This window comes from Harpia harpyja, chromosome 12 (assembly GCF_026419915.1).
Source record: "Harpia harpyja isolate bHarHar1 chromosome 12, bHarHar1 primary haplotype, whole genome shotgun sequence".
Taxonomy (NCBI): domain Eukaryota; kingdom Metazoa; phylum Chordata; class Aves; order Accipitriformes; family Accipitridae; genus Harpia; species Harpia harpyja.
The window spans coordinates 26,978,806-26,996,641 of NC_068951.1; the positions used below are offsets into that span (position 1 = coordinate 26,978,806).

The 17,836-nt window shown below is 35.8% G+C and overlaps 1 protein-coding gene across 1 annotated transcript in view; it reads right to left on the bottom strand.

Annotated features, from left to right (window-relative positions):
• Window positions 1-17,836, bottom strand: part of DNER (delta/notch like EGF repeat containing) — a 135,442-nt gene that overhangs the window by 65,522 nt on the left and 52,084 nt on the right. The window contains exons 2-4 of the mRNA XM_052804430.1: window positions 16,109-16,405; window positions 4,809-4,903; window positions 2,231-2,397 (exon numbers count right to left, since the gene is read on the bottom strand). Coding sequence (XP_052660390.1) covers window positions 2,231-2,397; window positions 4,809-4,903; window positions 16,109-16,405 — 559 coding nt within the window. The remainder of the gene's footprint in view (window positions 1-2,230; window positions 2,398-4,808; window positions 4,904-16,108; window positions 16,406-17,836) is intronic.

The following is a 17,836-nucleotide window of genomic DNA, read 5'->3' on the forward strand; positions in this document are numbered from 1 at the left end:
TCCGAAATAAAGATTTAATTATTTTTATATAGACCTTAGCTGAATTATGGATTTCAGTAAGCAGAACATTTCCATACAATTGAGAAGAAAACCCAGAGGCTACTCTGTTTTATCTTTCTTACAATAAATCTTGATAGGCAACAAACACTTTTAAACTAACAAATTCATGTTTCAGTTTCCCTGTTCCTTTAGTATTTCACCCCTTTTCTGCTCAAGTGTTTTAATAAAAGGAAATTATTCTAGGAAAAGCTATAACTAAATTAAGGCCACACAAAGTAATTTACTCCAGAAAACAGTTATCTCATTACTTGATTATATCATAGTATAGAGTTGCAACACCGCAGGAGTAAAAGATATGCAGAGGGAATGTTTCATATTCATTTTCTATCAAAAGCACTACAGCTAATTCACCCACTTGCTAAAATAAACAGGATTTATAAAAATTCAAATGCACTATATGTGCACTCATCTTTACTAAGCACTCAGATGCTCCTATTCATGAATGTATCACTGTATTATTGGAGTCTCCCTGCTGCTCCATACATACGTATTTATGATTCATGTTCTTTACATCAATCAAATTACACTACAACAACTGGAAAATTCTACAAAGAATTTCACTATCAGGAAATTCAGAAGAAAGACCAAAGAAAGTATCAAAAACCAGATGGAAGTAAAAGAAGAGGTCTCAGAAAACTTGTACTGCATGAAATAAGCAAGATCATTAGTACAATTTTTATGAACTAAACCTTGGTTTATATTCATCAAGGAAAAGGTATATTTTCACCTCATGTTACCTAGCACACAGTAAACAATTCAAAGTAAAAATCCCAGTGACAGCAAGACTGCTACAGAGAGACAAGCAGGACAAGACAAACTATGAAAGAGTAAGACAATATTCCTTTTAGTTATCTAAATGAATAGCCTATGCTGTCTGGCATGTACAGTCAAGCAGAGCCTTCACAGAGCAACTTAGGCCCTCTATTTGGGAGCTTATAGACCAAGCTATGCCTTTAGGTACTTTTGTGAATGCATAAAAGTTACAAATTATCCTGTCTTCAGCAAGTTTTTACTTACATGCAAAAATTTATTCCTGAGGAAGATACATGAGGAGAGTTTTAACTGATAAATTAAATGCAAAATGAGATGAAAAGAAAAAAAAAAAAGCTAAAACTAAGTATCTTGGAAGGAAGTAAATTATAAAGAAAATATAAAGAACTGGAAAATTATCTGAAAAAAATAAATATCACTAAAAGAAACCACTGCTGATGGTAATTAAATGCTTATACTAACAACCTTCAAGCAATATATTTGCTAAGTGACCACTCAAAAAGGAGAGAACATGGCACCACTACTGCATTTGGGGTTTTTTTCTGTATTAGCTACACACTTATAATTTGGCCCAATGTTTCTGCATCAGAATGCTTTTAATTTTACATTTATTAGCATGACAAGTTGCTGAATAACAACTTGTGGCAGCTTATACTTCATTATAAGATATACAGCATTTCAAGCAAATTACAATAAATGCTGTTATTATAATGACTTTGGTTTCATGTCATTGGTATAATAAACCATCTGCTCAGAAAGCTCAATTTAATTAAGTCTATTGTGTCTATGCATAAATACTGCATTAAATCAGTATTATTTCCCATACACTTAAAAATAACGTATCAGCCTATTTTCATTACAACCCTTCCACAAAGATGCTTAACATTTAATTGCCCAATGAAACATATAGTATATTTCTAAGGTTTCATATTCAGAGAGACAAAACTAGAAGAGAAAAAGTAGTGCAAGTAAACACTGTTAGAAGATCAGATTTACTATTATATTTTAAAATATTTTTTCAAGTTTACTGTGTACAGGCTTAAGCTTCTTTACAAAGTATCCCATGATACAACATCTGACAAAGAAACACCTCAAACAATCAGAGTTATTTACTGTAGCATTTACCAAAAGCTTTACAGTTGATTAAAATAGAACCTATAAAATACCTTGCATCATCTAAAGGTATCAGGCAAAACCCACCATCTAGATTTTAAACTGAATGGTGCCACCTGTGTAAGAATTTAGTGTACCTCTTGTCTGCTTTGAATGAACCAATGTCACATCTGGATCTTTCAGCAGCACTTAAATTAAGGGAATTACCTCTTTGTTTCTCTAAATGTTGGGTAAACCATCGGCTGTCACCTAGAGGTGATAAACAGAAAGTCAGCATGTTACTCACCAATAAAGTAGTTGTTTCCTAATGCAAGCATTTCTTCAGAAAGAACAAGTCCACCCAGTGCCTGGAGAAGAGTGACACTTCTGCCATCAATAAGTGAACACTGTTTAAATCCAGTGGTAGTGACCTTCCATAGCAGGATAAGAGAAGCAGTAGCATCTTGCCTTATTCTAAGAAAAGAAACGATAAGACTATTTACAGTGAGGGAAATTAGTGTTATTGGGAAGTAAACCACTGCAGAACAATAGCTTATCAACAAAGAAGGAAAACTTAAATGTAGCAAGTACGAAATCAGGAAAAGGCCTAAAGGTTTTTAGCATGTCCACAAAAATAAAAAATGCTTCAATAGTAAGATTTGCATAATAGTATATATATTAGCAGATTTAATCATACAGAGTCTCAATTTCTAATACTTGAACGACACCATCTTAGTGCCCAAGAAGAGTTTTATATAAAAAAGATGTAACAGTAAAGCGTCCTTAGTCAGTCTTTGTATTTATGCCTTTTTGAATAGTACCTCCGTTCTACATCTACAATGCCATTATTTTCTGCAGCTGAAGTATATCTGAAGAACATTCGATGTTCGTTCAATACAGGGAGACAGATCCTGGTAGAAATCCTCATTTGACATACCAGATCGAAGGTTCAGAAGAGTTTATTCTTGTAAATCAAATGAGTCACGTAATACTCCCAAGGTCACCGAGTTCATGGTGCCTTCCTGAATGTTGACAGATTGGATAAATATCTACAACTGCGTATATACTGTTGGCTCCACTAGGGAGCACTGCATCTATGTCCGTGTTTCTTTCGTCTCAGGATACTTTTTCCCCTACTCACCTCCATAAAGAAAAAATAAAAACCTGTCATGTTTCTGGCAAGTTCCCAAATATTTACATTCATTTCCTCTGAAGGAATCCCAAATGAGTTTGAACAATCTCCAAGAATTCAAACACAACTGCATCCAACTGCTGAAAACTGATAATTCTCCCCTGCTGAAAACAGGCCTCCAAATACCCAGAGATGAAGTTCTGTTCCACTATTTTCTGTACTGAACTTGTTTCAATCCTGCTAAAAACACAAGGCAGTTTCTCCCTTGTCACTTCTTATTTGAGTTCAAAACAAGAAATGCGAAGTTTTGTAATCATGTTTGACACAAGTTGAAAAAATGTTGCAACTAGACATCATGAGAAGCAAATTTTTGACAGTATTTTGGGTCCTCTTTAAGAACAACCCCCATCGCTACCCCCTACCATCTCACTTTTGGAATAGGATAGCAACTAGTTTCACAGTTTAGGTCACACCTGATAATAAAAACAAAATAAAATTATTAAACTGAAATTATTTTCCTTGCATAGATAGCCATTGAACCAGAGATGTTGCTTGGGCCTTTAACACAGGAAATACAATGAAATAAAGATAGATACTGACTTGCGTTAATCTACCCAGACATAAAACACTACTAAAGATATATAGTGTAAAAAATGACCAAAAATGACTGTGTACTCTGCAACCTCCTTTAAAATGGGGTCACTCCATCAAGGGTCTTAAATACAGCTGTAGAATCCACAAAGGCTTATTCCTGATGTCAAGAAAAGACATTGGTTTGCTTACAGATTCTAGCCAGCCAGAGCATCCACACTCACAGATCTCTTCCTGACTTAGGCTTAACGCTCATGAATGAGCACGATTCAAAGTCCCATGGGAAGAGTAGAACAGCTCCCACATTTAACAGCTACTGCTCCAAACTGTCTGCAGCTTGTCTGCTTGCATCAGTTTGTTTTTTTCCTGTGAGCATGGCCTTTTTTAACTGAAAGCTAGGATTCTGAAAAGATAAGATGACAGTATGAGAAAAGTAGGCTATTTGGGGAAAATCTAAGTCTAAAATTGCAGTAAAGCTGTGAGCCAGAGAACTACGTTGGCAGATTTTTATTTAAAATAAAATTTCCAATAAGAAAATGGCTCATCCCAGCTGACAGAATCAGATCTTTCTAGGAAGTCAGGTTCTGTTAATTAAAAGTAACAAAGCAAGTATTTGATTGAAAAAGCATGAGTTTGAAAAGTGAATAACACAGAATAAATTGAAATTTTTGAGAAATGTGGTTTGTAGGACATACACAAAGATTTCACAGCTGATGATGACACCCAAAGCAATAATCCAGAAATAAAATACGAATGCACAAAATACCTGCATTTGTATAGACAACGATAACACTTTCTACCAACAAGTGCATCTTGAGATTAAAAAGGGGGAAAAGTGTTCATTGCATGAAGGAGACAGGAAATGTCGTATCTTCTCTAAACTGACATCTTCAACACGTCTGCCCCAATTTCTAATGCATTCTGATAGCCCAGAGACAGTTTACGTGCTTACATCTTCTCAAACATTAAATATGTGGGAAAAATTATATCAAGCAAAGAGTTGTCGTGGCACTGCTAGATGCCTGAAGTCTGTCTGAAGTTCTTTCATATACTTTTAGCCATCTGACAAATCTGCCTATGTGAAAAACTGTTGTCTAAAATATCCAGGCAAATTAAAATAAAAAAAATTTTATATTTCATCACATATGACAAATATTCTTACTTTATTGATGTATTCTGTGGAACTTCAAAGGAGATAAGCCGGCCTCCAGCAGAGGTATTGGAACTGGCATTTCCACAAGCCACATCTGGGGTTATCTGAAAATAAAAATAGTTATATTCAACATTAAATCAGAAAATGTGACCAAAAAACATGAAAGAATTTTTTAAAAATAAGACTAATAGCCCAGCAGTCATCTTTTAAAAATCAGCAGGATGGACCAAAACATTCAACAAAACATTGATGCTATCAACAGACATCCTGAAAATTCACATAACCATCCTTTTAGGTTTTTGTTTTAATAAAAACTTCCTGCACATAAGTGTGAACTTCTAAAGGCATCTTCCTTTAAAAGTGACCATGTTTAGAAAAAGATGAATAGCCTTCTGGTCTTTTAAAATAATAAATAAAGCTCTAACATTTGCCACATCCAAGAAATATTGCAGCATTAATTTAGGTGATCTTGGAAGATTTATAATAGCACATACTGATATTGTCTTCCTACTATATTGAAATATGTTTTTTTCCAAACACAGATTACTTTAAAAAAATACTCTCCCACTTGCCCATTACTATTCTTTCCAAGGAAAAGTTGCTTGGACAAACAGTGCTTTCAGATGGAAAAAAATTATGAGCACAGTTGAGAGTGAAAGGACATATTTGCCAAATCTGTGATGCCTAGTAGGCATAGAAATCATTTACTGTATTAACTAGATCAAGACACCATACAGGATGCCATACAACACAGAGGAATCACAGACAGACTGCTTAATTATTCATATCTTGTAAAGTAGTAATTTTATAAAGGCAGTTTGAAAACCATTAGCGTTTCCAATGATACCTTTATTTCAAATAAGTAATATTTTATGTGGCATAATTGAGTCTTTCTGTTGCCTAAATTAACATCATCAGTATTTTTAATTAAGTAGTTTTCAGGTATCTTCATCAGCTTGCCTATGAAATATCACACTGTAAAAAAAAAAAAAATCAGTCAGCTTCATCTTCAAATTGCTAGGCAGATTCTGCAATGTTATTTTTTCAGTCATCTAGAATACGTGTGCAACCTTTTTACGTCAACCTTATTGGCAAAGTGAAAATGCAACCTGACACACTTCAGTGAATTAATCATCCATCAAGGAAAAAGCCAGAACCTAATTTGTAAATTTAAGTAAAATTAAAATTCATATTTTAAATATTACTATGAATCACCTATGAAAACATGAACAATGGAAGTCCAGAATATGATGCAAGTAATAATTTTAGGAGACTCAGAGTTGATTCTGACTCAGGCAAGACAAACACTCAGTCTTCACATTTCCCAAAAATGTTTAGATTACTCAATTCATTGTTGAATTCTCCGGCACATGTAATATGAATACATGTAGTTTATGAAAATAAAGCGAGCTGTAATTTTATTGTATTTGTTCAAATAAATTTTTAAAAAAGATAATATATCCATTACAATTTTTCAATCTTGGAAGTCAAAATTATGGAGCTAACATTCAAAGCACGATGAATCCAAAATCAGTTTGGCTGACACTCTTCCTTTTATATTTGCCAACATTTAAACTTTCATTTTCTTTGAGAATCTATATGACTACTGGAACAAAGGAAAAAAAAAGAAATCAACATCTCTATTCTCACAGAGTCTTATACTACATCTAAAAGTACACTCGCTTTTCAAATATTTATATAGTTTTACAATTTCATGCATTTATTACCTTGCAACACAAGGGGGGAAAAAGTAATTTAAGCATTTCATTTACCTTAATATTCGATATTAGAGGTTTTTTAAATTAAAGGGTATTGATCTCTCTGAAACTAGAATAAAAAAACAACAAAAAATTAAAGAAGCAAGAGCTGAACAAAGTGGCAGCATAACAAGAGCCAAGATTTAACCTTGTGAAAATGGAAAAAACAAACTAAGACAACTTTGGTTTGCAAACACATCAGAATTAAGGATTACTCAGCATGAAATATTTCAATAGTAATCAGAAGAGCAAAAGGCAAAATGCAGGATTTTGACTCTTCTATTAAGAGATCTGTAATGTTTGATGTCTTTCTCTATCTAGGAACTCCATTTGTAATTGGCCCTGACTTCATGCTCTAGGAATCTGATAAAATAATCATCTAAACCAGTAGTACACTAAAAAACAGGATTTTACAACAGCTGAAATTTGATTTTTTTTTTTTTAATTAAAAAAACTGGTAGTTGGGTCAGACAAAAACCACAGGAAGAAGCAGCAGCTCTCATAAGGAACAAAAAATGGTTCCAGCAGTGTCCTATTTCAGACAAATACTATGGAGACAAAAATTGCAGTTTGACACCTGAATTAGGAAACAAATTACACAGTTTTTCCACAGCCGTGGGAAATTTGTACAAAGATTTTTAAGTATGTCTCTCTCCTGTTTTAATAGGGCTCTCCGCAAAACTGAAAGATTGAAGAATGAGGGCAAAGCAAAGCAATATGTTACAATAAGAATTGACACTCAGAAGATGAAAGCAATCTGTAAGCCTCACTTGCAAAAAAAAAAAAAAAAAAAAAAAAAAAAAGCAGCTGCTAGAACTGGTAGAAGATATTTAAAGCAGAACTCACCAGAAAATATACTTAAATGATTTTCAGAAGGTAAAATAAAGAGCATTCCTATCCTAATTCCTCTTTAAAATTTAAAAAGTGAGATGGCTAAAGTAATAAATACAAACAGACCATCTGAAGTAATTTAAAGACAATCTTAAAAAAACATTACATATAACTGCAATGACATCAAACTCTTCCAAAATTCCTCTGAAGCATTTAATAGTACAGAACCTTTAAGCCAGCAAGGAAGCTCCTTGGGGAACAGACTTATAGGTACAACACAAATGATGCAGCTACTTTAAAAATAGTTACCAAAGAAAACAAAATCTTCATGCACCTGCCAGAGCCGAAAGTATGTTTAGGAGCTGCTTACAAAGATAAGCTCCTACATCAGCACAGACTATACTGAAGAGCAGCTCTTCAATAAATTACTTAGAGTTAAAACACTTAAATATCAAATTGCTGATAGGAAATACAGAATTCCTCTTTACATGTTCTGTAAGCTTGCATCTAAATCATGTTCTTGTTTTTTAAAAAAGACCATAATACATAAAAGCTACATTTCTCCTTTAAATGTTTTAACAGTGTTAATTTTCCAAGTCTTTACATGGGCAAAAGACCACCATCATTTGAGAAAGCAAGAGTGAAATCTCCATAAGAGTACCTATTCCTATAATCTCTACCTGGACCTTAACAGGACAGCAGTGACTTGTCTGGAAGATTACCTTACCAGGCCATAGCCATAGTACAGATTAGATTGCAAAGGTAATCAGGTGTGGTACCTAAGAAGAGAGCAACAGACTGTTCTTCTGTATTACCACTTTTCTGAAAAAAATAAATAGTGTGAATTGTACAGATACTCTCCTGCCTTACACACCAACCAGAATAATGAGATATATAATTAATTCAACAAGTGCTAAAATGCATACGTAAATCCCAAGGCAATATTTTCATGAGTGCCTTTATTATTTTGATAAATTAAGTGTACTAGCCTTTAATTCAATGAGGCTAAGAACATACAGACTCTAAGTCTGCATTTATGCTAGGATACATATACGCAGCCTCTTACTACTGAGAGTAGTTCTCTGAAGATATTTGTTGTATATGAAATTTTATAGTATGTTTCTTGGAAAGCTGACCAGACATTTGTAATTCTACAAGGCCTTATCAACATCGGCAGACTAATCCTGAACAGTGCAAAATACAGCCATTCTGCTGCCATGATATATGTTTGCATTTCTTTCGTATCTCAGCCTCCTGGGTTTAAAGAATTGCAGAAGGCTTTTACTTCTTGCAAAACACGCCACACTTTCCTCAAACCTAAAAGTGGTCTGTAAGTGGAATGACCAAATTCGCATTAGCCTTAGCAATTCCTCACTACCCTATTAACAAGATATTAATGAATATTTCTGAAAACTAACAGATACTTCCAAACACTGGAAGAGGCTACCCAGGCATCTTGTGGACCCTCCACCCCGAAGGTATTTAAGACTCAACTGAACACAGTTCTGAGCAACCCACTCTAGCTGACCTTGTTTGAGTAAGGGGGTTGGACTAGACAATCTCCAGAGGTCCCTTCCAACTTCACCTACACTGTGATTCTGTGAGTAAAAATTCACCCCATAGCCAGTTGCCTACTAAGTCTTTCCCGTAAACTGCCATTAACTTCAGGGACATCACGGCTTTCACAAAACCCCACTCTTACATACGAGTGCTTCATTTTGAAAATATCCCCAAAGGTTACACAAACACATATGTGCACATGTGTGCGCACACTCACGCGCACACAGACGCCTGTGTTTTTATACTTGACACCTTCCTCAAAGATTCTCTTTGGTTAATCTCCTATTTCCATCTCAAAAAGCCTTCTCCTGTTTTTACCTCCTAATGGAGCAACGAAGAAATCTGCATGGTCCTGCAGCCAAAGCAAAGTGGGGCAAATTAGTCTGGAATTAAACAGAATACACAAATGCACCCATCATTTCCACACATCATTCTTGAACTAAATAAGAGATGAATACAAACTCATCTTGCAGAAAAGATCAGTGCTTAAAAGAAAAAACTTTATGCTTAAAAATCTAAACATATTTGAAAAGACATTATGTTAATGGCAACTGTGAAAATGAGTTCTTTGAGAAAAACAAGGCTATGTTCTGGGGTGGTCTCCCATGAAAATTGACATGGTCATTAAGAAAGATAACCTTTTGTTTCTTCAGTAGGACAGAAACTGTCACGATGAATGCATTATGAGGAATGCTCTTGCAAACACTAACTCTTTCCAATTTTCTTCCAAGGGATTCCATATTAACTTTGAAGTCAACAAAGCAAGTTTCATAATGTGCAGGTTTGCCTTTTCTGAACATATAACTACTTTTCCATCAGAATAAGGCCTGCAGGATTTCTTCTTTTCCAACCTTCAAGGGTGGCAAGAGGTATCTCTTATTTTCTAAGAAATATAACATGTTTGTCAGCCTTCCTTAAGTGAGGGAAAAATAATATGTGAGAGAAATAAAACAGGTTAGATCCTGACTATAAGATCTTGAACAGCTGTCTGCAAAAAATCAAAAAGGGAAAAGAGAAGTAGGAAAATAAAAGGCAGTATAGTAGAACCATCAGAGGGGGGATCAATTACTATCTTCTTGTAGTCAAGATGCCAAGCAATAAACCAGGATCATTTCTGGCACAGAAATCCCATTCAGACAGAACAAAGTTATAAAAGAAAGAAAAGCAGTTCCTTTGCCCTGTAGCATGGAAAAACTACTGCTTGTGAAAATCTAGTGTCATTCAGTTTAACCTCCACATGAGCATATTTGTTTCTACCCTCCAGAGTTTCATATGGGACAATGCTTGAAAGAAAACCAGAACCAAAAGAAAATAAAGGCTTACTTATAATATATCTCACCAGTGGGAGAGAAAAGCAGAAGTGTTTAGAGCAGGAGTAGTGCCTCTCTGAAGAACACCAAGGGAAGACTGACAGACTGCATCCAAAAACAGTATCAAATGAAGAAGGCTTGCCAGTTATTGTAGCACTGAAACGTGATGTAAGGAAGGCTGCATATCCACCCAGCGAATTCTATCACTGGCAGTTTGTCTTTCTTTGCCCATCTGAGCAAAAGCCACTTTGTAGTGTCAGTGATCACACTGCCAAGAGGATCCAGGGCATTCTGATGCATGGCAATCCTCTAGATAACACTATTAAAACTCTGTATTTCTGTCATGGCTTAACAATGCCAACATTACACCAAGAAGTAGATGCTTCAGCAGGCACAGTAGGTTATCTTACACAATGACACTTTCTCAGATAGATTATCTGGGTAATCATATTAGCCAGATGCCTTTTTGTCTCAAGATGACGACCAAAATCAATGTCAACTTCATAAAATCTGACAAACAGTCTGTACTGGTTTTGGCTGGAATAGAGCTAATTTTCTTCACAGTAGCTTGCATGGTGCTATGTTTTGGATTCATGATGAAAACAGTGTTGATAACACAGGGATGTTTTAGTTATTGCTGAACAGTGCTTACAGAGTCATGGCCTTTTCTGCTTCTTAGACTGCCCTGCCAGCAAGTAGGCTGGGGGTGCACAACAAGTTTGGGGGGGACACAGCTGGGACACCTGACCCCAAGCGACATCCCATACCATATGATGTCATGCTCAGCAATAAAACTAGGGAGTGGGGGGTGGAAGCTGACCAGGGCAGCTGGTGGTGAGCAATTGGCATTTTTTGCATCACTTGTTTTTCTTTGTTTTGTTTGGGGTTTTTTTCCTTGTTGTTTTCTTTTTCTCCCTTTTTTTAAACTGTCTTTATCTCCACCCATGAGTTTTTGCACTTCTACCCTTCCAGTTCTCTCCCCTGTCCCACTGGGTGGGGGAGTGAGCAAGTGGCTGTGTGGGGCTTAACAGCCTACCCTCTGATTAAACCATGACACAGTCATTCAATAAATATTACTTCCTTGAACAAATAATGGTCATTTCTTATTCCAGAGTGTATGGAGCTGTTCTGAATAATAAAGGTAAACACTGTGGAAACAAGCTCATTGAGCAAAAATTCTACATAGTCAAATCTTTACATACAGCATATGAGCTCAGGTCACTGAGAGTAAGCTAGGACGTAAACTTCAACCAAAGTCTATCACGTCAGCCATAGGTATTTCTACACCAAAACACTAAAAGGCAGTAAACATATCAGGCGGGCTTTTTGCTCAGACTTTCAAAGACTTCAAGATGGGATGATTCTTGAAGGAGTAGTTAAGAATCCAGACACTTTTTAAAGACAGCACTGGATAACTGAAAGTCCTGAGCACACCCACCAATATAGATTCAGACAAGCAGAGCTTCAGTAGCTTGACATAATTGCACTCAGTAGAATTTTCTGTAGGGTATTTCTGTCCTTAAAGGGGATATGAGAGTTTTGATTTTAGGAAAGCTAGTATTTATGACTATGCATTAAACACCTTTTAGGAATGGAACATACTAAACTAAGGTTTGTGTGAACTTCACATAAGTTTTGTTTGAGCATATTGAGCTTTTAGAGACTTTTTCTTGTGTTTTGAAAATAAATATAATAAAGGCTATCACCTATCCAGAGATGGTTACACCAAGTTGTCTATGAGAATGGTGTTTGTACAGAAAGTTCCATACACAAATATTGTAGAGGAGAGAGTTAGTGAAGTTACAGATTTATCCTAGGAGAAAGTCAAGATTATTCTAGCAAAATCTATGTTTCCTTCAGTTTCCTTATTTGTTTGTATGATATCTTTTTCTGAAAACAAAAGAAAAATAATAGAGGTTTCCAAAACAAATCTTATATACAGGTATAAGAGCTGTCCTAAGTCAAACCAGAAGTATACATATTCCAGTACTTTAGCTCCAACAGCAATCATAAGAAGGAATGCCAAGAAAATATGATAAGAAAAGGGCAAGCATATTTCCTCCAGCCGCCACCCATTTCCATGTTAAAGATTCTCCTAAGCTGTCATTTCTAAGGATGGAGTTTCTATGTATTTAGCAACCTTAAATGGATCTCTCCTCCATGATTCTGTTTCAGCCTCCTTCTGCACCTGTAGCATGCTTTGGCAAAAAATGCACAAACATTTAGCAACACATAAAGCAAAGATTCAAAGGTGTCTGTTTCAAGCAGAGTTATTCCTTAAGCATATTCCATTGCTGCAGAGCAGGAGCACTCTCTTTCAGGATTTTCCACCTGACCCAGACATACTCCTTTTAAAGACTTATAATTTACTGACTACGAACACACATAAAACAAATGCTGTCCCCACTGCAAGGGGAATTACAAGTTTATTGTAGCCTCTAATAACTAGTTCCAAAAGCTTGAATCTGAGCAGTAGTATTGCAGTATAAATAAAAGGTTAGAAGACTAGGACTCACGTGCTTAGCATTCTAATTCCTGGCTGCGCACCTGGCAAATCACTTTACTGCTCTGTGCTTCAGTGTCTCCATCTGTAAAATGTGAATAATACTGCTGATTTCCTTTGAAAAAAATTTGAGAGCTATTAAGGAAAAGTAATATATAAGAGTACGGTACTGGTATTCTTACAGTTGATTTTGTACACAGATACCTTTGTTGGTTGTTAGTTGAGTAGGATTAAGGAGATGGTTTCTTTTTTTCTTCTATTATTGGCTAATATGTATCTTTTCTACACTGTAACACAAAAGATCATTGAACTGGGCAAATGTGGATTGCTAGTTGTATCTTTCTTGCAAAATGGAACAAGTTAGTTGCCCAAAGTAGGGAAAAAAGCTCTCTTTCAACAGCTGAGCACAAGGATAAAGTCCTATTATACTAAAGAAACCAACAGACAAGATCTCAACGATCTGTGTTTGTAGCCCTTAATTTGCATATCAGGAAAAGATTAATTTCTTATAGCACAAGCTCTCTAAGAAATGAACCTGTATCCAAAGACATCTGTATGTTGTCTGCTGGTGCAGACATTACCGAGAAGGTTCAGTCGAGCAAGCACTACCAAGTATATCCCTAGTACCTAAGGAATACAGAAAAAATGTCCAACTGTAACCATACATCATGCCTCTCTTAGTTTACTTCTCTCAGGTGTTCATTTTTTGAGTTTCCAAAAATTCCTGAAAATGCTTCCATGGAAACTTCATCCTTGCAAGACAGTGAGAGCTTTCATTTGGAGAGATTCTGGCAAAATTTCTCGCTGAGCAGACAGACAAAAGAGTATGAAGAACATTAGTTCACTTGCAGTATCAGTATAGAATAATGTGAGAAACAGGCTGACTTGGAAGATTTAAAAAAAAAAAAAACCAAACACATAATAGCAGCCTTTTTTGCCTCTGAATCTCAAGGAAGATCAAAACAGTAGATTTTTGCAATACAAAACCTACAGTTACTTTATTTTTTCCTTTTAAGAGGGCAAGAAAGGATCAAGCTTTGCAAAGCTTTTAAAGCTATGAGGAAAGGCAGTATTTTCCTGCTTAACACTTTATTCTTGAAGCCTCCACCAAAGAAGCTTTGGAACACTGACCTCCAGGCAAATCAACTCTCTTTAGTTTAATATAGATCAGAGACAATGTCTTGAATCAGCAACTGAAATCTCTTTCTTTTGGATAAGCATCTCTTTCACTATGAATTCCAAAGAACAGAAGGTCATTATGCTACACTAGAAAGAGTGTGAAAAAAACAAGACCCATCACAATATATTAAAAACATACCAACACAAGTAATTTCATAATAGGGTGACAAGTAATTTCCATGTTAGTGTTAATAACGCAGTCGCAATTGTTGACCTATATCTATTTCTCAGGTAACAGAAGACATGCAGAAAGGTGAATTTCAGCTGTTAAAATACCCACTTGTGAATGATCTGTTTGGCTGAAATGCTTAGTGGATCTACCTAAAATGAAAACCAGGCAGAAATGTTACTTATACAATACCAGACCACAGATTGAAGAAGACACATGAGAGAAATCTGGTACAGAGAAGGGCATGCCCTTAATTGATCAGGACATATGGAGCACCCATGCAGAGATGACACTGCATTTAAACTAAGTAATAAAAGCAGATCATTGTTTGTTTCTGCTTCAGTGCTCTCTTCAAACTCCATACTTGGCGCCTGACATATGTTCTACTGTAAAATAACAGATATGGGAGATGGAATTCCAAGAAATAAAGCTCTTTTCTCCAGACATTGTCCACCACAACTCTGACTAAAATGAGATACAGCCCTATAACTACTGGTACCTCAGATATAATCTGAGAGTCATAACACATCAAACATATATTTTATATAGGTTGATTTTACTTCGAAAAAATTGATTTAAATAAATGTTAGAGTTAAAACATGAACAAATTTGGGGGGCTAGCAAACAATGATGAAAAATATACTTTTGCCAGGATTAAACTCATGCCTGTTCATTTTCTCACTACATAGTATGTAAAAACACCTCAGAAGAATCACACTCCTTGAAACACTTCAAAAACAGATACAGGTGATGTTTGACCTATTTATTCCTGAATAAACTCAAATGAAATTACTTTACTCTACAATGCATTTTTCATTAAGAAAGAGATGTCACAAAGATTTTAATTCTTTGCCTACTGAAATGATAATATTTCTCCACCAACAAGCTTCATTACCCCTAGGTGCTTGGATCCAAACAAAACCAAACAAAAGGCACTACCATTACCCTCAAAACAGATGCTCACTTCTATGGCAGACTGTTCTTTGGGATGCATTTTGCACATACATAGTATTATTATAGGTGGGTGATCTCTGGATCAGGCTGGAGACTTCCAGTACCAACTGCTGTAGGAATAGCATATGCAGAAGTAGTGGTCTCGTACCTCCAAGTAAGAGAACAACAGCGAAGAGAACTATAAATCATCCTTGCAGTGATGGACTTCAAAGAAGAAGGGAGGAGGATGGTCATGTGATAGAATGAACTTAATACATGAAAAAGTTAGCAAGAGAGAAATAATCAATTCTTCTTTGTTTGTGAGCAAACACACTTTCTATCTATACTTGGGTTTCACATGTAAAGATTAATATTTAATGGTAACTGGGTTAATTTTGATACTTTATTTTTTGCAGATACTAGAGTCAATGCAAGACATCTAAGAATTACTAATAACACAGTGTACAAAACAGTAGAAAGTAAAGACCACATTTCTTAAGGATCATGTGTTGTGTGCTTTACAGTTGTAGTTTTGCCAGATATTGTTAAGTTTGTCATTTTACTGAGATACAACAAATGTTTAAAAGTTTCCTCCACCATCACTGCATCTCTAGAGTTGTGCACTGTGTAATATATTGACTACCACTTTTAATCCTCAAATAGCTGTGTTTTCTTAACACTGCAGGGACACCTATTTTTCAAAACAACATGTGATTATAACCACAAATAGTAAAAAAATATATTAAAGGTATTGCTTTAACCTTTAGTTTTCCTAAATTTATTTCATGGTTGGAGGTATGGTGTCATACAAATGACTGGAAGAAATTATATTATCCCATTTCAAAGAAATATCCAATACAACATATTGGCCAACTTAAGCCCATTACTTTTAACAAGTATCTAATTTTTTTGCATTTAATTTTACTAGCATATTAACCAAAGGCAGAGATCATATCTTCAGTCCTCTCACGTAGACATCCATGAAATCATGCACAAATGAGAACCCAACAATGATAACACTTAAAAGTTCCTCTCCGTGCATTTTCATTTAGGCAGAATGTTCTCACCTCTGTTTCATCCCATTTCAGATCTACAACTTTCTGTCCCGCTTTCGGCTGCCATGTAGGTAACGTAACGGTTGCTCTTGAACGAGGAAGAACAATGTCGGGTTCCAAGGTGGATGAGACCGGTCTGCTCTGTCTTGGTGATGTCGACTCTGTGCGTTCAGAGACTGGAAGGCTGTGAAATGAGTGTTCACAGTTTGTTCCCTCATAGCCTTCACTACAGAGACAGAGGTAGCCATCACCGCTAGTGCTGCAGTTACCATGGTGACAGGGGTTGCTGGCACAAGGATCTGAAACAAACTGGGAAAAACATATAGTACAGGTCAATTATTACATATAAAGGATTTATTTTTGAGCTTTACAAAGACCATAAAACAGGATTCTTTTGCCCTCCTGTACTTCTCTTCTAAACGTATTTATGAACCAAGCTCATCTTTGATGTATCGTCAAGGAAGTAAATTCAAAGGATTAAAGAAGAATATAGATTAATCTATGTTAACCACTTTTCTCAGACCATTTCATGCTAATTCACTGTTGACGCATTCAAGCAAAGTGATAAACTTGAAGTAGGAACATGGCCACTGTTCATAATCAGGAATTTTCAAAAACAGTCTTAAAAGAGTAACCTATCCAGGGAAAACAACTTCTAGAAATTTAATGCAGTAACAGGAATAGGAATAGGGCACAGAACTCGTACAGATCACAGGTCATGAAGCAGCTCTGTGTTGTCAGAGTTAACCAGATCACACAATCCTATTCATGGACACAACTTCCATTTTAAAACAGCTGGGCCTTTTACCCACACTTTGTTTAGTGGACAGCAGTTTCAGAATCTGATTCATTCTGGTGCTGAAAACTTTCTAACAGGACTTAGAAAGCTGGGGCAAAAACATGCTTATTTTTAAAACAGCATCTGTAATAGTATAGGACAAGACTGAGCTCAGTAATGTAGGAAAAATCCTCTCCTAGGCTTGCCTAGCTAATGTCTAGCTTAAATTTATCGACAGCTAGTTTGTACTCAGTTTCTTATGTCATCACTCACTTTCCCTCTTCTATGCTGATGTTTATATCCATAATGTATTTACAGAATACATCTACAAACTCTTCTCAAGTTTCATCTCATAGACTAAATAAGCCATATTTGCCCAGTCTTCTTGTGGAGGACAAGCCCTCCATTCATTTTTGCACCCTAGACTCCAAAGCTTAGCAGTGCCTTTTGCAAATGCATCAATACTTTTTTTTGTCCTGGAAACAGCTTCCTTGATATTACTTAAGAAACGTTTGCCTTAGAGCTAAATCACACTGCTGACTCACTGCCATCGTTTGACCAACTAAGCCAGCCAGGCAGTTCCCTCGAAATGTCTTCACATCGAAGTGATAACGCATCACTGGAAACTGACATTTCCTCAGTCTTTAAATGCAAATTTCACCAAAGTGCTCCAGTCCGAAAGGTTACCCAGTTCTTCCCTGTACAACATTCCAGTCCTTCCCTGCATAAGCAATGCTTCGTATTATATTTCTCAGTAAAGCACCAGAGTTATTTATTATTAAACATTTGTTTCAATTATCAAAAGAATTACATAACATTTATATATCATTAATGTCATAAAAACAAGTGTTGGGTGTACACTAGGAATTTTACCTTTCCATGAGTTCAAAGGCCTGATGTCAGGGACACCAAATCCTAGTACTACACTTTCTTATATAAAACACTACTATTATTGACCTCAG